Source organism: Bufo bufo, chromosome 4, assembly GCF_905171765.1.
Source record: "Bufo bufo chromosome 4, aBufBuf1.1, whole genome shotgun sequence".
NCBI lineage: Eukaryota > Metazoa > Chordata > Amphibia > Anura > Bufonidae > Bufo > Bufo bufo.
This window is the reverse complement of record NC_053392.1, coordinates 392,544,737-392,566,857: the sequence shown is the minus strand read 5'-3', so window position 1 is coordinate 392,566,857 and position 22,121 is coordinate 392,544,737. Positions and strand designations below refer to the sequence as shown.

The 22,121-nt window shown below is 49.9% G+C and overlaps 1 protein-coding gene across 1 annotated transcript in view; it reads right to left on the bottom strand.

Moving 5' to 3' along the window:
* The window catches only part of FUCA2 (alpha-L-fucosidase 2), a 90,599-nt gene extending 82,641 nt beyond the window's left edge, over nt 1-7,958 (bottom strand). The window contains exon 1 of the mRNA XM_040429246.1: nt 7,678-7,958. Within this exon, the coding sequence (XP_040285180.1) occupies nt 7,678-7,862 (185 nt within the window). The 5' untranslated portion in view covers nt 7,863-7,958. The remainder of the gene's footprint in view (nt 1-7,677) is intronic.
* Nucleotides 7,959-22,121: the final 14,163 nt, after the last annotated feature.

Here is a 22,121-nt window from a genome sequence, read left to right as displayed (position 1 = left end):
CCACACTATGACCACTATATGGGACTACACGCGGACTGCTGGTCACAGTACAGCTGAGCTGTGTATGTGTGCAGTCAGAACCACACTATGACCACTATATGGGACTACATGCAGACTGCTGGTCACAGTGCAGCTGAGCTGTGTATGTGTGCAGCCAGAACCACACTATGACCACTAGATGGGACTACACGCGGACTGCTGGTCACAGTGCAGCTGAGCTGTGTATGTGTGCAGCCAGAACCACACTATGACCACTAGATGGGACTACATGCGGACTGCTGGTCACAGTGCAGCTGTGTATGTGTGCAGTCAGAACCACACTATGACCACTATATGGGACTACACGCGGACTGCTGGTCACAGTGCAGCTGAGCTGTGTATGTGTGCAGCCAGAACCACACTATGACCACTATATGGGACTACACGCGGACTGCTGGTCACAGTGCAGCTGAGCTGTGTATGTGTGCAGTCAGAACCACACTATGACCACTAGATGGGACTACACGCGGACTGCTGGTCACAGTGCAGCTGAGCTGTGTATGTGTGCAGTCAGAACCACACTATGACCACTATATGGGACTACACGCGGACTGCTGGTCACAGTACAGCTGAGCTGTGTATGTGTGCAGTCAGAACCACACTATGACCACTAGATGGGACTACATGCGGACTGCTGGACACAGTACAGGTGAGCTGTGTATGTGTGCAGTCAGAACCACACTATGACCACTAGATGGGACTACACGCGGACTGCTGGTCACAGTGCAGCTGTGTATGTGTGCAGTCAGAACCACACTATGACCACTATATGGGACTACACGCGGACTGCTGGTCACAGTGCAGCTGAGCTGTGTATGTGTGCAGTCAGAACCACACTATGACCACTAGATTGGACTACATGCGGACTGCTGGTCACAGTACAGCTGAGCTGTGTATGTGTGCAGTCAGAACCACACTATGACCACTAGATGGGACTACATGCGGACTGCTGGTCACAGTACAGCTGAGCTGTGTATGTGTGCAGTCAGAACCACACTATGACCACTAGATTGGACTACATGCGGACTGCTGGTCACAGTACAGCTGAGCTGTGTATGTGTGCAGTCAGAACCACACTATGACCACTAGATGGGACTACATGCGGACTGCTGGACACAGTACAGCTGAGCTGTGTATGTGTGCAGTCAGAACCACACTATGACCACTAGATGGGACTACATGCGGACTGCTGGTCACAGTACAGCTGAGCTGTGTATGTGTGCAGTCAGAACCACACTATGACCACTAGATGGGACTACACGCGGACTGCTGGTCACAGTGCAGCTGAGCTGTGTATGTGTGCAGTCAGAACCACACTATGACCACTAGATTGGACTACATGCGGACTGCTGGTCACAGTACAGCTGAGCTGTGTATGTGTGCAGTCAGAACCACACTATGACCACTAGATGGGACTACATGCGGACTGCTGGTCACAGTACAGCTGAGCTGTGTATGTGTGCAGTCAGAACCACACTATGACCACTAGATGGGACTACATGCGGACTGCTGGTCACAGTACAGCTGAGCTGTGTATGTGTGCAGTCAGAACCACACTATGACCACTAGATGGGACTACATGCGGACTGCTGGTCACAGTGCAGCTGAGCTGTGTATGTGTGCAGCCAGAACCACACTATGACCACTAGATTGGACTACATGCGGACTGCTGGTCACAGTACAGCTGAGCTGTGTATGTGTGCAGTCAGAACCACACTATGACCACTAGATGGGACTACATGCGGACTGCTGGACACAGTACAGCTGAGCTGTGTATGTGTGCAGTCAGAACCACACTATGACCACTAGATGGGACTACATGCGGACTGCTGGTCACAGTGCAGCTGTGTATGTGTGCAGTCAGAACCACACTATGACCACTATATGGGACTACACGCGGACTGCTGGTCACAGTGCAGCTGAGCTGTGTATGTGTGCAGTCAGAACCACACTATGACCACTATATGGGACTACATGCAGACTGCTGGTCACAGTGCAGCTGAGCTGTGTATGTGTGCAGCCAGAACCACACTATGACCACTAGATGGGACTACACGCGGACTGCTGGTCACAGTGCAGCTGAGCTGTGTATGTGTGCAGCCAGAACCACACTATGACCACTAGATGGGACTACATGCGGACTGCTGGTCACAGTGCAGCTGAGCTGTGTATGTGTGCAGCCAGAACCACACTATGACCACTAGATGGGACTACATGCGGACTGCTGGTCACAGTGCAGCTGAGCTGTGTATGTGTGCAGCCAGAACCACACTATGACCACTAGATTGGACTACATGCGGACTGCTGGTCACAGTACAGCTGAGCTGTGTATGTGTGCAGTCAGAACCACACTATGAGCACTAGATGGGACTACATGCGGACTGCTGGACACAGTACAGCTGAGCTGTGTATGTGTGCAGTCAGAACCACACTATGACCACTAGATGGGACTACATGCGGACTGCTGGTCACAGTGCAGCTGTGTATGTGTGCAGTCAGAACCACACTATGACCACTAGATGGGACTACATGCGGACTGCTGGTCACAGTGCAGCTGAGCTGTGTATGTGTGCAGTCAGAACCACACTATGACCACTATATGGGACTACACGCGGACTGCTGGTCACAGTGCAGCTGAGCTGTGTATGTGTGCAGCCAGAACCACACTATGACCACTATATGGGACTACATGCAGACTGCTGGTCACAGTGCAGCTGAGCTGTGTATGTGTGCAGCCAGAACCACACTATGACCACTAGATGGGACTACATGCGGACTGCTGGTCACAGTGCAGCTGAGCTGTGTATGTGTGCAGCCAGAACCACACTATGACCACTAGATGGGACTACATGCGGACTGCTGGTCACAGTGCAGCTGTGTATGTGTGCAGTCAGAACCACACTATGACCACTAGATGGGACTACATGCGGACTGCTGGTCACAGTGCAGCGGAGCTGTGTATGTGTGCAGTCAGAACCACACTATGACCACTATATGGGACTACACGCGGACTGCTGGTCACAGTGCAGCTGAGCTGTGTATGTGTGCAGTCAGAACCACACTATGACCACTATATGGGACTACATGCGGACTGCTGGTCACAGTGCAGCTGAGCTGTGTATGTGTGCAGCCAGAACCACACTATGACCACTAGATGGGACTACACACGGACTGCTGGTCACAGTGCAGCTGAGCTGTGTATGTGTGCAGCCAGAACCACACTATGACCACTAGATGGGACTACACACGGACTGCTGGTCACAGTACAGCTGAGCTGTGTATGTGTGCAGTCAGAACCACACTATGACCACTAGATGGGACTACATGCGGACTGCTGGTCACAGTACAGCTGAGCTGTGTATGTGTGCAGTCAGAACCACACTATGACCACTAGATGGGACTACATGCGGACTGCTGGTCACAGTACAGCTGAGCTGTGTATGTGTGCAGTCAGAACCACACTATGACCACTAGATGGGACTACATGCGGACTGCTGGACACAGTACAGGTGAGCTGTGTATGTGTGCAGTCAGAACCACACTATGACCACTAGATGGGACTACATGCGGACTGCTGGACACAGTACAGCTGAGCTGTGTATGTGTGCAGTCAGAACCACACTATGACCACTAGATGGGACTACACGCGGACTGCTGGTCACAGTGCAGCTGAGCTGTGTATGTGTGCAGTCAGAACCACACTATGACCACTAGATTGGACTACATGCGGACTGCTGGTCACAGTACAGCTGAGCTGTGTATGTGTGCAGTCAGAGCCACACTATGACCACTAGATGGGACTACATGCGGACTGCTGGTCACAGTACAGCTGAGCTGTGTATGTGTGCAGTCAGAACCACACTATGACCACTAGATTGGACTACATGCGGACTGCTGGTCACAGTACAGCTGAGCTGTGTATGTGTGCAGTCAGAACCACACTATGACCACTAGATGGGACTACACGCGGACTGCTGGTCACAGTGCAGCTGAGCTGTGTATGTGTGCAGTCAGAACCACACTATGACCACTAGATTGGACTACATGCGGACTGCTGGTCACAGTACAGGTGAGCTGTGTATGTGTGCAGTCAGAACCACACTATGACCACTAGATGGGACTACATGCGGACTGCTGGACACAGTACAGGTGAGCTGTGTATGTGTGCAGTCAGAACCACACTATGACCACTAGATGGGACTACATGCGGACTGCTGGACACAGTACAGGTGAGCTGTGTATGTGTGCAGTCAGAACCACACTATGACCACTAGATGGGACTACATGCGGACTGCTGGACACAGTACAGCTGAGCTGTGTATGTGTGCAGTCAGAACCACACTATGACCACTAGATGGGACTACACGCGGACTGCTGGTCACAGTGCAGCTGAGCTGTGTATGTGTGCAGTCAGAACCACACTATGACCACTAGATTGGACTACATGCGGACTGCTGGTCACAGTACAGCTGAGCTGTGTATGTGTGCAGTCAGAACCACACTATGACCACTAGATGGGACTACATGCGGACTGCTGGACACAGTACAGGTGAGCTGTGTATGTGTGCAGTCAGAACCACACTATGACCACTAGATGGGACTACATGCGGACTGCTGGTCACAGTGCAGCTGTGTATGTGTGCAGTCAGAACCACACTATGACCACTATATGGGACTACACGCGGACTGCTGGTCACAGTGCAGCTGAGCTGTGTATGTGTGCAGTCAGAACCACACTATGACCACTAGATGGGACTACATGCGGACTGCTGGTCACAGTGCAGCTGAGCTGTGTATGTGTGCAGCCAGAACCACACTATGACCACTAGATTGGACTACATGCGGACTGCTGGTCACAGTACAGCTGAGCTGTGTATGTGTGCAGTCAGAACCACACTATGACCACTAGATGGGACTACATGCGGACTGCTGGACACAGTACAGCTGAGCTGTGTATGTGTGCAGTCAGAACCACACTATGACCACTAGATGGGACTACATGCGGACTGCTGGTCACAGTGCAGCTGTGTATGTGTGCAGTCAGAACCACACTATGACCACTATATGGGACTACACGCGGACTGCTGGTCACAGTGCAGCTGAGCTGTGTATGTGTGCAGTCAGAACCACACTATGACCACTATATGGGACTACATGCAGACTGCTGGTCACAGTGCAGCTGAGCTGTGTATGTGTGCAGCCAGAACCACACTATGACCACTAGATGGGACTACACGCGGACTGCTGGTCACAGTGCAGCTGAGCTGTGTATGTGTGCAGCCAGAACCACACTATGACCACTAGATGGGACTACATGCGGACTGCTGGTCACAGTGCAGCTGAGCTGTGTATGTGTGCAGCCAGAACCACACTATGACCACTAGATGGGACTACATGCGGACTGCTGGTCACAGTGCAGCTGAGCTGTGTATGTGTGCAGCCAGAACCACACTATGACCACTAGATTGGACTACATGCGGACTGCTGGTCACAGTACAGCTGAGCTGTGTATGTGTGCAGTCAGAACCACACTATGACCACTAGATGGGACTACACGCGGACTGCTGGACACAGTGCAGCTGAGCTGTGTATGTGTGCAGCCAGAACCACACTATGACCACTAGATGGGACTACACACGGACTGCTGGACACAGTACAGCTGAACTGTGTATGTGTGCAGTCAGAACCACACTATGAGCACTAGATGGGACTACATGCGGACTGCTGGACACAGTACAGCTGAGCTGTGTATGTGTGCAGTCAGAACCACACTATGACCACTAGATGGGACTACATGCGGACTGCTGGTCACAGTGCAGCTGTGTATGTGTGCAGTCAGAACCACACTATGACCACTAGATGGGACTACATGCGGACTGCTGGTCACAGTGCAGCTGAGCTGTGTATGTGTGCAGTCAGAACCACACTATGACCACTATATGGGACTACACGCGGACTGCTGGTCACAGTGCAGCTGAGCTGTGTATGTGTGCAGTCAGAACCACACTATGACCACTATATGGGACTACATGCAGACTGCTGGTCACAGTGCAGCTGAGCTGTGTATGTGTGCAGCCAGAACCACACTATGACCACTAGATGGGACTACATGCGGACTGCTGGTCACAGTGCAGCTGAGCTGTGTATGTGTGCAGCCAGAACCACACTATGACCACTAGATGGGACTACATGCGGACTGCTGGTCACAGTGCAGCTGTGTATGTGTGCAGTCAGAACCACACTATGACCACTAGATGGGACTACATGCGGACTGCTGGTCACAGTGCAGCGGAGCTGTGTATGTGTGCAGTCAGAACCACACTATGACCACTATATGGGACTACACGCGGACTGCTGGTCACAGTGCAGCTGAGCTGTGTATGTGTGCAGTCAGAACCACACTATGACCACTATATGGGACTACATGCGGACTGCTGGTCACAGTGCAGCTGAGCTGTGTATGTGTGCAGCCAGAACCACACTATGACCACTAGATGGGACTACACACGGACTGCTGGTCACAGTGCAGCTGAGCTGTGTATGTGTGCAGCCAGAACCACACTATGACCACTAGATGGGACTACACGCGGACTGCTGGTCACAGTATAGCTGAGCTGTGTATGTGTGCAGTCAGAACCACACTATGACCACTAGATGGGACTACATGCGGACTGCTGGACACAGTACAGCTGAGCTGTGTATGTGTGCAGTCAGAACCACACTATGACCACTAGATGGGACTACATGCGGACTGCTGGTCACAGTGCAGCTGTGTATGTGTGCAGTCAGAACCACACTATGACCACTAGATGGGACTACATGCAGACTGCTGGTCACAGTGCAGCTGAGCTGTGTATGTGTGCAGTCAGAACCACACTATGACCACTAGATGGGACTACATGCGGACTGCTGGTCACAGTGCAGCTGAGCTGTGCATGTGTGCAGTCAGAACCACACTATGACCACTAGATGGGACTACATGCGGACTGCTGGTCACAGTGCAGCTGAGCTGTGTATGTGTGCAGTCAGAACCACACTATGACCACTAGATGGGACTACATGCAGACTGCTGGTCACAGTGCAGCTGAGCTGTGTATGTGTGCAGCCAGAACCACACTATGACCACTAGATGGGACTACACGCGGACTGCTGGACACAGTACAGGTGAGCTGTGTATGTGTTCAGTCAGAACCACACTATGACCACTAGATGGGACTACACACGGACTGCTGGTCACAGTGCAGCTGAGCTGTGTATGTGTGCAGCCAGAACCACACTATGACCACTAGATGGGACTACACACGGACTGCTGGTCACAGTACAGCTGAGCTGTGTATGTGTGCAGTCAGAACCACACTATGACCACTAGATGGGACTACATGCGGACTGCTGGTCACAGTGCAGCTGAGCTGTGTATGTGTGCAGTCAGAACCACACTATGACCACTAGATGGGACTACATGCGGACTGCTGGTCACAGTGCAGCTGTGTATGTGTGCAGTCAGAGCACCCTAGAAGTACAGGGCCATCTATTTAACCCATTAACCCCCTACTCCCCTTTACTTTGCTCTGGGCCTTGTAAACACAGGACTACACCTGCACTGGCAGCGCCTATTGCTCCCACACAGCCCCGGCTCACCAGAACCACTCGCTGCCGAAGCTGGGCACGGAGAATACCCCCCAGTGTATGAAGATGCCGAATTTCACGTCATCGAACCAGTCCGGAATCGGCCGGGAATCCAGGGACTCCCAGGTGGGCTCATAGGTGATTCTTGCAGCCCCGTGAGCGGGGACGAGGAGCAGAGCGGCCAGCAGGGGGAGCATGTTGTCCAGCGCCCACTGAGTGACCCGTGATTACTACAGCTGGACAGCTTCTTCCTGTCCTCCCGGGCGCCCTTACACGTGACACCGCCGCCAGTATATGAGGAAATTCGTCTCTTCGGTCATGCGGCTCCATGACAATAATGCTCTTCCTCATAGCACTGGACTTACCATGAGCCCCTGATAGTACTGGGAAAATGTGTCTGCAGATATAACATGATAGCGATAAAACACTGCCAGGCGTCGTATTGTAAGGCTACATGCACACGACCCTATGTGTTATGCCATCCGGTTTTTTGAAAAATGCACCGTTTGGCTTCCGCCTCCGTGATCCGTTTTGTCAGTCCGTGAACAAAATATGACCTGTCCTATTTTTTTCACAGACAACGGTTCACTGACCCATTCAAGTCAATGGGTCCGTGAAAAATCACGGATGCACACAAGATAGTCATCCGTGTCCGTGATCCGTGTCCGTTTTTCCTATAATTTTCAATGCAAACTTGACTTAGTTTTTTTTTTCACTTTTCATGTCCGTGGATCCTCCAAAAATCAAGGAAGACCCACGGAAGAAAAAACGATCACAGATCACGGAACAACGGAAATCCATTTTGCGGACCAGCAAAAAAAAAAAACGATTGTGTGCATGAGGCCTATTGCACACGACCGTATGGCTTTTTCAGTGTTTTGCGGTCCGTTTTTTACGGATCCGTTGTTCCGTTTTTTGTTTCCGTTTCTGTTCCGTTTTTCCGTATGGCGTATACAGTAATTACATAGATAAAATTGGGCTGGGCATAACATTTTCAATAGACGGTTCAGCAAAAAACGGAAGACATACGGATGCATTTCCGTATATGTTCCGTTTTTTTTTGCGGATCCATTGACTTGAATGGAGCCACGGAACGTGATTTGCGGGCAATAATAGGACATGTTCTATGTTAGAACGGAAATACGGAAACGGAATGCATACGGAGTACATTCCGTTTTTTTTGCGGAACCATTGAAATGAATGGTTCCGTATACGGACCGCATACGGAACGCAAAAAACGGCCAGTAAACGGGGAAAAAAAAACGGCCGTGTGCAGGGGGCCTAACAATGCCAAATGGACAAGAATAGGACATGTTCTATTTTTTTGCGGGGCTACGGAACGGACATACTGATGCGGACAGCGCACGGTGTGCTGTCCGCATATTTTGCGGACCCATTGAAATGAATAGTTCTGCATCGTATCCACAAAAAAACGAAAAGGACACGGAAACCAACAACGTTCGTGTGCATGAGGCCTTAAGCCTCATTCACAGGTCCGTGATTAAATCCGTGAAAAGGTGGTCAGTGATGCCTCCATGAAGACGTCCGTGATGAATCCTTGTGTCCGTTTTTTTTATGTCCGTGTGTTTTCATGGGGTCGTGAATATCTCATAGCTTTCTGTCTTCATAAGGGCTCATGCACACAACCGTATATTTTGCGGTCCGCACAAAACGGATCCGCAAAAAATACGAATGACATCTGTGTGCATTCCGTATTTTGCAGAAGGGAACAGCTGGCCCTTCATAGAATAGTGTGCTGTCCGCATCCGCATTTCCAGAGCGCGGCTCCCCCAAAAAATAGAACATGTCCTATTCTTGTCCACAATTGCGGACAAGAATAGGCAGTTTTATGGGGGTGCCGGCCTGGTGTGAATGGACCCTAATAGGACATGTTCTATTTTTTTGCGGAACGGAAATGGAATGCTCACGGAGTAACTTCCGTTTTTGTTGCGGGCCTATTGAAGTGAATGGTTCCGCATACGGTCCGCAAAGAAAACGGAGCGGACACGGAAATAAAAGTACGTTCGTGTGCATGAGCCCTAAGTGAGTGTTGGTAACACCAGATATGAGTAAAGCCTCATTCATACGTCAGCACACATCCCCATTCATTTTAGGCCTCTTGCACACGAATGCATTTTCTTTCCGTGTCCGTTCCGTTTTTTTTGCGGACCGTAAGCGGTCTGTAAAAAAAACGGTAGTTAGGGCTTGTTCACATGACTGTGCGTTTTTTTGCGGATCCACAAAAAATGGATGCCGCCCGTGTGCCTTCTGCAATTTGCGGAAGGGACCAGGAGGCCCATTATAGAAATGCCTATTCTTGTCGTCAAAACGGACAAGAATAGGACAGGACTCATAATTTTGCGGGGCCAAGGAACGGAGCAACGGATGCGGACAGCACACAGAGTGCTGTCTGCTTCTTTTGCGGACCTATTGAAATGAATGGTTCCGTATGCGGAATGCATAAAACGGCCCGTATACGGAACGCAAAATACGTTCGTGTGAACAAGCCCTTACTGTGTGCATTTCGTGTCCGTATTTCCGTTCCGTAAAAAAAATAGCACATGTCCTATTATAATATTATAATGTCCACATTACGGACAAGAATAAGGCTACTTTCACATTAGCGTTCGGAGCGGATCCGTCTGATGTTTCATCAGACGGATCCGCTCCGATAATGCAGACGTTCGCATCCGTTCAGAACGGATGCGTCTGCATTAAAACTTAGAAAATTTTCTAAGTATGAAAGTAGCCTGAGCGGATCCGTTCAGACTTTACATTGAAAGTCAATGGGGAACGGATCCACTTGAAGATTGAGCCATATTGTGTCATCTTCAAGCGGATCCGTCCCCATTGACTTACATTGTAAGTCTGGACGGATCCGCTCGCCTCCGCACGGCCAGGCGGACACCCGAACGCTGCAAGCAGCGTTCAGGTGTCCGCTCGCGGAGCGGAGGCTGAACGCTGGCAGGCGGATGCATTCTCAGTGGATCCGCCTCCACTGAGAATGCATTGGGGCCAGACGGATGCGTTCGGGGCCGCTCGTGAGCCCCTTCAAACGGTGCGCACGAGCGGACACCCGAACGCTAGTGTGAAAGTAGCCTAATACTGTTCTATGAAGTGCTGTTCTGTTCTGCAAAATACGGAATGCACACGAATGTCATCCATATTTTTTGCAGATCCATTTTTTGTGGACCACACAATGCATACGGTCGTGTGCAAGAGGCCTTAAAGAGGACCTTTCACTAGTTTAAAAACTAACTATATCAGTGGGCAGAGCGGTGCCCAGGGGTCCCCCTGCACTTACTAGTATGTCTGGGCGCCGCTCCGTTTGCCCGGTATAGTCCCAGGCTATGAGCTGTGCGCTACGATTGGCCAGCGCTGCAGCAAGGGACAACCCTAATACAAAAACTCCGCCCAGTACAACAGAGGGAGCTGCACACACCGGAGCCTATACCGGGCGAACGGAGTGGCGCCCAGACATACTAGTAAGTGCAGGGGGACCCCTGGGCTCCGCTCTGCCCACTGATATAGTTAGTTTTTAAACTAGTGAAAGGTCCTCTTCAGGGCCGGATTAACGTAGGGGCTGATGGAGCTGCAGCTCCAGGCCCCTACCATAAAATAGGCCCATCCGCCAGCCAAAAGGCCGTCGGGAGCGGCCCGCGCTAAAAGTCCTCTGTTGTACACAGCGCAGCGTGCAGGAGGGATAACCACGGGCGCACTGAGGTCATATCCGGCGGGACGTGGCATTACAGGAACCGCACCAGCTGCTCTGACGTCCTGCCGCCGGATATACATCACAGGATATCCGGCGGCAGGACGTCAGAGCAGCTGGTGCTGTTCCTGTAATGCCGCGGCCCGCCGGATATGACATCAGTGCGCCCGCGGTTATCCCTCCTGCACGCTGCGCTGTGTACAACCTGCTCAGCAGTTTCGACCAGCACACGGCCCACAGCGCTCAGCCACACCAGCCCACGAGACAGCAGGAGCTTCTGGAGCAGGGCAGGTATCAGATAAACTCATCCAGTTGGAAGGGAGGGCAATCATAGTGCTGTTATGATTTATGGACACAGCTCTCAGCATGCTTAGCCAGCCTTCTATCTGGCTGTTTCTGAGCCTGTGGACTGTGACTCTCAAGAAGCACAGCCAGATAGAAGGCTGGCTAAGCATGCTGAGAGCTGTGTCCATAAATCATAACAGCACTATGAAAATTACTGACTGGCTAAGCATGCTGAGAGCTCAGTCTAAATAACATAACACATTAAAGAAATTACTGTTTCTAGCTGCTAGTCCACAGCAGCTAGAAACAGTAATTTAAAACAGTAGTGATGCACCGGCGCTTGCACTTGGTTAAGCTGACGCAGCGGTACCGCAACGGTATCGCCACCGTTGGATATCAAATAAATGATGTATGCAATATATGTATAGGTACTGCGCGACTTGTACTCCCTATTACTTTCTCAATCAGGATGGCACCATGAAGATACGCAGTGGATATAACAGGAACTTACAGTTCAGTTGTGATGTCTTAATCCTAGATGTTCCTCTGTGGGCACTGTTCTTCTGCGTCTTTCCGGTTCTCTTCTTTTTTCTTTTTTCTTTTGTTTTTGGTGCCGTCCGGGATGAGGGAAGGTTGAGGGAGCTGGGCCCTAATAGTAACAAATGTTTTAAATAGAATTGTTTCTTGAGCTTGCCCCGGCCGGTGGCACAGCTCGTGGTTTTAACCCCTTTAACTCAGGTGAGAATGTTGACGAGCACAAGGCTGGAGATCATTATGTCAGGCTGATTGGGTTAAAATGGCAGACTTGACATGTTAAAAGGAGGGTGATGCTTGAAATCATTGTTCTTCCATTGTTAACCATGGTGACCTGCAAAGAAACGCGTGCAGCCATCATTGCGTTGCATAAAAATGGCTTCACAGGCAAGGATATTGTGGCTACTAAGATTGCACCTCAATCAACAATTTATAGGATCATCAAGAACTTCAAGGAAAGAGGTTCAATTCTTGTTAAGAAGGCTTCAGGGCATCCAAGAAAGTCCAGCAAGCGCCAGGATCGTCTCCTAAAGAGGATTCAGCTGCGGGATCGGAGTGCCACCAGTGCAGAGCTTGTTCAGGAATGGCAGCAGGCAGGTGTGAGCGCATCTGCACACACAGTGAGGGGAAGACTTTTGGAAGATGGCCTGGTGTCAAGAAGGGCAGCAAAGAAGCCACTTCTCTCCAAAAAAAACATCAGGGACAGATTGATCTTCTGCAGAAAGTATGGTGAATGGACTGCTGAGGACTGGGGCAAAGTCATATTCTCCGATGAAGCCTCTTTCCGATTGTTTGGGGCATCTGGAAAAAGGCTTGTCCGGAGAAGAAAAGGTGAGCGCTACCATCAGTCCTGTGTCATGCCAACAGTAAAGCATCCTGAGACCATTCATGTGTGGGGTTGCTTCTCATCCAAGGGAGTGGGCTCACTCACAATTTTGCCCAAAAATACAGCCATGAATAAACAATGGTACCAAAACACCCTCCAACAGCAACTTCTTCCAACAATCCAACAACAGTTTGGTGAAGAACAATGCATTTTCCAGCACGATGGAGCACCGTGCCATAAGGCAAAAGTGATAACTAAGTGGCTCGGGGAACAAAACGTTGACATTTTGGGTCCATGGCCTGGAAACTCCCCAGATCTTAATCCCATTGAGAACTTGTGGTCAATCCTCAAGAGGCGGGTGGACAAACAAAAACCCACTAATTCTGACAAACTCCAAGAAGTGATTATGAAAGAATGGGTTGCTATCAGTCAGGAATTGGCCCAGAAGTTGATTGAGAGCATGCCCAGTCGAATTGCAGAGGTCCTGAAAAAGAAGGGCCAACACTGCAAATACTGACTCTTTGCATAAATGTCATGTAATTGTCGATAAAAGCCTTTGAAACGTATGAAGTGCGTGTAATTATAATTCACTACATCACAGAAACAACTGAAACAAAGATCTAAAAGCAGTTTAGCAGCAAACTTTGTGAAAACTAATATTTGTGTCATTCTCAAAACTTTTGGCCACGACTGTATGTATTGTGTTTTATACTTTTAGGTGGTACCCAGATACATGGTAAATTGCATGTTTTATACACTACTTTATATGCTCTCATCATACTATCTATTTCATTTTATTTGTTGCACTCCGTGTGGTTTTGAGTGACACACACCTGGTGATTTGAGCATTTATCTTCGATATTTCCTTTTTTGGATATTGCTTTGTACATAAATTAGAATGACTACAAATTTTTGATTTTTCATTTGTCTTAATACAAATGCTTTGCGTTTTGATTTTATATATTATGTATATATTTCCATAAAAAGGCCCAGCAAAATCCTCAGCACCAGGCCCATGATGCTCTTAATCCGGCCCTGGTCCTCTTTAATGTGTGTATTCACACATCAGTGATTTAGCACGGTCCGTGGGTCAGTGTTTTTAGCACGGATGCATGCTCTATTTTGTCCGTGTTTACGGATCCATCACGTCCATTATAGTCTATGAGTCTGTAAAAAACACGGATGCCATCCGTGTTGCATCTGTGTTTCACGGATCATTAAGAAGAGATGCTTTGAAAATTATTTTTCAGCTGTTCAGTGTCAGTGAAACACGGATGGCACACGGACAGCAAAAAAACTGAAACACGGACCCAACACTGATCCTTCACAGACAGCTTGACGGATGCATCACTGACCACCTGCTAACGGATTTGAGCATGGACACGGACGTGTGAATGAGGCTTAGGCCGCAATACACAGCCACAGTTCCGTGTGCATTCCGCATCACGGATGCGGACCCATTCACTTCAATGGGTCCGCAAATCCGGAATTTCGGAACGGCCGCACAGAATGGGACCCCTCGGAAGCACTACGGAGTGCTTCCGTGGGGTTGCATCCCGTACTTCCGTTCCGCAAAAAGATAGAACATGGCCTATCTTTTTGCGGAACGGGCGGATCGCGGACCCATTAAAGTGAATGGGTCCGCGATCCGATGCGGCTGACCTACGGCCGGCGATCGTGCATTGCGGCCCGCAATTTGCGGGCTGCAGCACGGGCACGGTTCACACACATTCGTGTGAACTCGGCCTTAGGCCTCATGCACACGGATGGGTTTTTTTTGCGGTCCGCAAAATGGATTTCTGTTGTTCCGTGATCAGTGACCGTTTTTTCGTCCGTGGGTCTTCCTTGATTTTTGGAGGATCCACGGACATGAAAAAAAAGTCGTTTTGGTGTCCGCCTGGCCGTGCAGAGACAAACGGATCCGTCCTGAATTACAATGCAAGTCAATGGGGACGGATCCGTTTGACGTTGACACAATATGGTGCAATTCCAAACGGATCCGTCCCCCATTGACTTTCAATGTAAGTCAGGAGTTAATATACCATAGGATCGGAGTTTTCTCCAATCCGATGGTATAGTTTAACTTGAAGCGTCCCCATCACCATGGGAACGCCTCTATGTTAGAATATACCATCAGATTTGAGTTAGATTGTCAAAACTCAGATCCGACAGTATATTCTAACACAGAGGCGTTCCCATAGTGATGGGGACGCTTCAAGTTAGAATATACTAAGAACTGTGTACATGACTGCCCCCTGCTGCCTGGCAGCACCCGATCTCTTACAGGGGGCTGTGATCAGCACAATTAACCCCTCAGGTGCCGCACCTGAGGGGTTAATTGTGCGTATCATAGCCCCCTGTAAGAGATCAGGTGCTGCCAGGCAGGAGGGGGCAGACCCGCCTCCCCTGTATTTAACTCATTGGTGGCCAGTGCGGCCCCCCCTCCCTCCCTCCCCTGTATTTAACTCATTGGTGGCCATCGCAGGTAAGTATAATGCTTCTAAAAATTGCTAAGTAACCATGGCAACCAGGACTGCAGTAGCGTCCTGGTTGCCATGGTTACCGATCAGAGCCCCAGCAATTAAACTGGGACTCCGATCGGAACTCTCTGCTGCCACCAATGATGGGGGAATGATTTTAATTAGCAGGGGGGAGAGGGGAGGCCGCACTGGCCACCAATGATGGGGGGGTGATTTTAATTAGGGAGGGGGGGGAGAGGGGAGGCCGCACTGGCCACCAACTGGCCAGCCGGAGGAGGAGAGCGCTCGCTGGCCCTGTCAATCAACAGGACGAGGGGGCGGTTTTTTGCGGCAGCTACCAGCAAGTAGACGCCCTACTTGCTGGTAGTGAAGTGATTTGCATATGTTAAAAGATCGATTTTTACGGAAAAGAAGCCACAGCCAAAGGTAAGATCCCTATATAGGGAATAGTAGTTAAATAAGGATTTTAACAAGCCCAAAAAAAAAAAAAAAAAAAGGGTTTTGGGGGTGACAGAAGCCCTTTAAAGGGCTTCTACCACCAGAAATTCTGTTATGTAGCTGACTGACATTAGCGATGCGCTAATGTCAGCACTACATAACAGTATGTTTCTAACATTAGTCCCTGCAGCCGTTTTTGTTAAAAATAGCACTTTTATTATATGCTAATGAGCCTCTAGGTGCTATGTGGGCGTAAAATCAGCAGAGGCTCCGTCTACTCACCCTTTATCCCGCCCAGGTCCAGTGTTGTGCCCACCCAGCTCCTCTTGATTGAGGCCAGTGTTCCCTGCATCGTTGGCGAAATCCCGCGCCTGCGCCGTTCACTTCTGTCTTTGGCGCAGGCGCACTCAGTGAATGATGCGATCCTGGTGCCGGATTCCTCACTGCGCCTGCGCCGACTACGTCACAGTGAGGAAGCCGGCATCAGGAGAGCGGCCTTCACTCACTGCGCCGAAGACAGAAGTGAACGGCGCAGGCGCGGGATTTCGCCAACGATGCAGGGAACACTGGCATCAATCAAGAGGAGCTGGGCGGGCACAACACTGGACCTGGGCGGGATAAAGCGTGAGTGGACGGAGCCTCTAGGTGCTGATTTTACGCCCACATAGCACCTAGAGGCTCATTAGCATATAATAAAAGTGCTTTTTTTAACAAAAACAGCTGCAGGGACTAATGTTAGAAACATACTGTTATGTAGTGCTGACATTAGCGCATCGCTATATCAGTCAGCTACATAACAGTATTTCTGGTGGTAGAAGCACTTTAATGTGATATTAAAAAGTCTACTGGAAGAGTTCAAAACACCGCCTAAATTATAATCTTAAAGAGGACCTTTCACTACAATAAAAAATCTAAACTAAGCATACAGACATGTAGAGCGGCGCCCAGGGATCTCCCTGCACTTACTATTATCCCTGGGCGCCGCTCCGTTCTCCCGGTATAGGCTCCGGTATCTTCAGATTTTCGGCTCAACTGGGAGGAGCCTGCCGGCGTCTCCTTCTCCCAGGCTGTAGCGCTGGCCAATCGCAGCGCTCAGCTCATAGCCTGAGAGTTTTTTTTCTCTCTCAGGCTATGAGCTGAGCGCTGCAATTGGCCAGCACTCCATCCTGGGAGAAGGAGACGCCGGCAGGCTCCTCCCAGTTGAGCCGAAAATCTGAAGATACCGGAGCGGGCCCAGGGATAATAGTAAGTGCAGGGAGATCCCTGGGCGCCGCTCTCCATGTCTGTATGCTTAATTTAGATTTTTTATTGTAGTGAAAGGTCCTCTTTAAACATACATAAATAATTCTGCCATATAGCGCCTACATTATCATGTCAAACCGCCCATAAATAATTCTGCCATACAACATCTGTTATGATATCAAACAGCCCATGAATAATACTGCCAAACACTGCATGTTATAATGTCAAACGGTACATGGATAATTCTGTCATACTCTACCTCCCAACTTTTGAAATGCCCAAGGAGAGACGGGATCAGCAGCGCATGTAGCGCATCCGCCCAATGCCTATATATGCACACCAAATCCTGCCTAGTCCCCTTTGTGCCCCCACATAGTAGTTATGCCCCCTTATTCTACCCTCACAATAGAATGAACCTTTACAATAGTGTTTCCCCCTTGGTTCTCCCTCTAAATAATGCTGCCCCCATAGTTTCCCCTCAAAATAGTGCTGTCACCTCAGTACCCCTATTACAGTATTTTGTCCCCTTAGTGCTCCCCTCACAAAGGTATTGCTTCATACTGTCCCCTTCAATAGTGGTCCCCCTTAATGCCCCTTTTACAATAGTGTTGCTCCCTTAGTGCCCCTTTTACAATAGTTCTGCCCCCTTAGTGCCCCCTCAAAATAGTGCTGCCCCCTCGCAATAATGCTGCCCCCTTCATGTCCCCATTACAATAGTGTTACCCCCTTAGTGCACCCTTAAAAGAGTGCTGCCCCTTTAGTTTAATAAAATAAAAAAGTAATGCTTCACCTAGCCCCATTCCCCGAGGAGGAGAGCATTTCACCCCCCTGCTTGTACTCACTCCCACTCAGCAGGCACAATGATGTCACTGCATCACACCTGACTACTGGGTACAGCACAGGCCGGGGGATGGTGGAGCAAGCTGCGGATCCCTGCTTGACTATTGCATTCGACTATATCTGTGTCCTCAGGATTCAGATACAAGGGGGAAATTGAACAATACTGATACAAATTAAAACTGGCCTAGTTGCCCATAGCAAACAATCAGATTCCACCTTTCATTTTCCAAAAAGAGATCGGAAAAATGTAATGTGCAATCTGATTGGTTGCTATTAGGCTTATAGATCCGAAGTCAATTTGTTCAGACACTTCGTTTTAATGCTGTCTGGAGACCTGTCTCTGTACAGCATTAAAATGTATTGGCTCCGTGGAGGTAAAATTCGTTTCACCTGAGTCGCGCAAGAATTCGGAATTCATTTCTGCATCTTTAAAACATTAAAAATTCTGAATCCGAAGTCGGGTTTGGTACTGGCTGGTACCTCGGTATCAAACTCGACTACAGATTGCTATTTTCAAATATTTTTAAAGACACAGAAGTGATTACCGAATTCATTCAGTAAAGTCTTGTGCGAATTCGGCTGAAACTAATTTTTCCTCCATTGAGGCAATACTTTTTATTGCTGTACAGAGACGGTTCTCCAGACAGCATTACAACGGAGTGTTTGAACGAATCGACTTTGGATCTATGATCTGAAGCAAAATTTGCTCAACACTAGATTCTTTGGGCAACTAGGCCAGCAAATGACATTTATCATGTAGAGAAAGTTAATACAAGTCACTGACTAATGTATTGTGATTGTCCATATTGCCTCCTTTCCTGGCTTGATTCACTTTTCCATTACATTATACACTGATCGTTTCCATGGTTACGACCATCCTGCAATCTATCAGCAGTGGTCATGCTTGCACGCTATAGGAAAAAGCACTAGTCTATGTGCACTCCGGCAGTTCCGTTCACCCTAGAGAACAGGCATTTTTTCTATATCGTGCAAGCATGACCACCACTGATGGATTGCAGGGTGGTCATAACCCTTGGATACGAGCAGTGTATAATGTGATGGAAAAATTGATCCAGCCAGTGAAGGAGGCAATATGGACAATCACAATACATTAGTAAGTCCCTTGTATTAACTTTCTCTACATGATAAATGCACTTGCTGAAGTGAGACAACCCCTAAAATAACAGTGCCAAGCAGTCTTTAAATTATAATGCCACACACAGTAACAGGGCCACAAAGTGCTGAAATAACATTGCCAGACAATCCGCAAATAATAATGCCATTCATCGCCCATGGTAAACCACAGGATAGGTGATAAGTTTCTCATGTTGAGAGTCTGACCGCTGAGACATGCACCAATTACGCGAACAAGGGACTCATGTGTCCTGTTTGAATAAAATGGTGATTTAGCATGTGCTGCCCTCAATTTAAGGTCTATGGGACTGTCAAAGTTGGCCAAATAGCAAAACTTACTATCTCTGGCAGCGCCATATAGTTAAATAAGGACAGTGAGTCCCTGAACTAGAACCCGCCCACTTGCCAAACCTACTTGCAGTGTAAGCCCTAAATGGCAGAACCACAACTGGACGATAGTCCCTACACTAGTATAAGGGCAGGATAAACAAGACACACAAACGGACAACACAAAAGCAGTATGAAATGGGTCAGAACCAGATGAGCTACACAGTACTAAAAGTGAGACCAAGAGAGGTCAGAATACAAGCCAAGGTCAGAACCAGACAGGCTACACAGTAACCAAATGTGAGACAGTGAGTAGTCAGAAGACAAGCTGAGTAATCAATCAGCAAATGCAGGAATGGGGAACTACTTTAACCTTTTTTTTTTCACCTTTTTAGTCTCCCTAGTGAACTTGAACATAAAATCACTTGTACAATACATTGCATCACATGTGACCAGGGCCGGCGCCACCTGTAAGGCGACCTAGGCAGCCGTCCCCGTGCGGTTTAAAAAAAAAGCGTTGGTTAAGTGGCGGCCGGGCCGGTCCTGCCGCAAGTTTTTTTTTAAAGTACGGCGGCGGGCCCTCCCCCGCACCGGGCGGCTGCTGCACTGCCCGGGCTGGCGCGTCTATGATTGTGCACCGCCCGGGCACAGCCTGAAGAGAGGGACTGACAGGACACACTTAGTGTGCACTTCCTTTCAGTCCGGCCGGGTACAGGAAACAAATGCTCCTGTACCGCGGACCGAATAGAGCTCAGCCACGCTACATTAGAGGTGGGGGGGAATGAGAGTGACAGGAGGGGGGGGGGAATGAGAGTGACAAAGGGGGGAGGAATGAGAGTGACAAGGGAGGGGGGGAATGAGAGTGACAAGGGGGGGGGAATGAGAGTGACAAGGAAGGGAGGGGAGAATGAGAGTGACAAGGAAGGGAGGGGGGAATGAGAGTGACAAGGGAGGGAGGGGGGAGAAAAGAGTGACAAGGGAGGAGGGGGGAGAAGAGAGTGACAAGGGAGGAGGGGGGGAGAAGAGAGTGACAAGGGAGTGGGGAGAAGAGAGTGACAAGGGAGGGGGGAGAAGAGAGTGACAAGGGAGGGAGGGGGGAGAAGAGAGTGACAAGGGAGGGAGGGGGGAGAAGAGAGTGACAAGGGAGGGAGGGGAGAGAAGAGTGACAAGGGAGGGGGGAGAGTGACAAGAGAGGGGGGAGAAGAGAGTGACAAGGAGGGGGGGAGAAGAGAGTGACAAGGGAGGGGGGAGAAGAGAGTGACAAGGGAGGGGGGCGAAGAGAGTGACAAGGGACGGAGGGAGGAGAAGAGTGTGACAAGGGACCGAGGGGGGAGAAGAGAGTGACAAGGGAGGGGGGAGAAGAGAGTGACAAGGGAGGGGGGAGAAGAGAGTGACAAGGGAGGGAGGGGGGAGAAGAGTGTGATGAGGGAGGGGGGAGAAGAGTGTGACAAGGGGGGGGAGAAGAGAGTGACAAGGGAGGGAGGGGGGGAGAAGAGAGTGACAAGGGAGGGAGGGGGGAGAAGAGAGTGACAAGGGAGGGAGGGGGGAGAAGAGAGTGACAAGGGAGGGAGGGGGGAGAAGAGAGTGACAAGGTAGGGAGGGGGGAAGAGAGTGACAAGGGAGGGAGGGGGGAGAAGAGAGTGACAAGGTAGGGAGGGGGGAAGAGAGTGACAAGGGAGGGAGGGGGGAAGAGAGTGACAAGGGAGGGGGGAGAAGAGAGTGACAAGGGAGGGAGGGGGGAGAAGAGAGTGACAAGGGAGGGAGGGGAGAGAAGAGTGACAAGGGAGGGGGGAGAGTGACAAGAGAGGGGGGAGAAGAGAGTGACAAGGAGGGGGGGAGAAGAGAGTGACAAGGGAGGGGGGAGAAGAGAGTGACAAGGGAGGGGGGCGAAGAGAGTGACAAGGGACGGAGGGAGGAGAAGAGTGTGACAAGGGACCGAGGGGGGAGAAGAGTGTGACAAGGGACCGAGGGGGGAGAAGAGTGTGACAAGGGACCGAGGGGGGAGAAGAGAGTGACAAGGGAGGGGGGAGAAGAGAGTGACAAGGGAGGGAGGGGGGAGAAGAGAGTGACAAGGGAGGGAGGGGGGAGAAGAGAGTGACAAGGGAGGGAGGGGGGAGAAGAGAGTGACAAGGGAGGGAGGGGGGAGAAGAGTGTGACGAGGGAGGGGGGAGAAGAGTGTGACAAGGGGGGGGAGAAGAGAGTGACAAGGGAGGGAGGGGGGAGAAGAGAGTGACAAGGGAGTCCCCAGAGCCAGACTGCAGCCAGAGACCAGATCATCTTATTGTCCTGGTGGTAAGTAGATAATGCAATATGTTTATTATTTAATTGTTTCGTTATTAATACTACATTTGAAACGAATCTACCTCTAGTTAAAAGGACACTATAGTCCCAGAACCACTACAGTTTAATGTAGTGGTACTGGTGTCTATAGCCTGTTCCTGCAGAGAAAAGACACTGTGCAGTACTGGTGTTAAAGGAGCACTATAGTGCCAGGAAAACAAACTCATTTTCCTGGCACTATATAGTTGTTAGGAGTGGGGCACCCTCGTGTCCCCCTCCCACTGGGCTGAAGGGGTTAAAACCCCTTCAGCCACTTACCTTTCTCCAGCGACGGCACTGGGAACTCTTCTCCCCGATC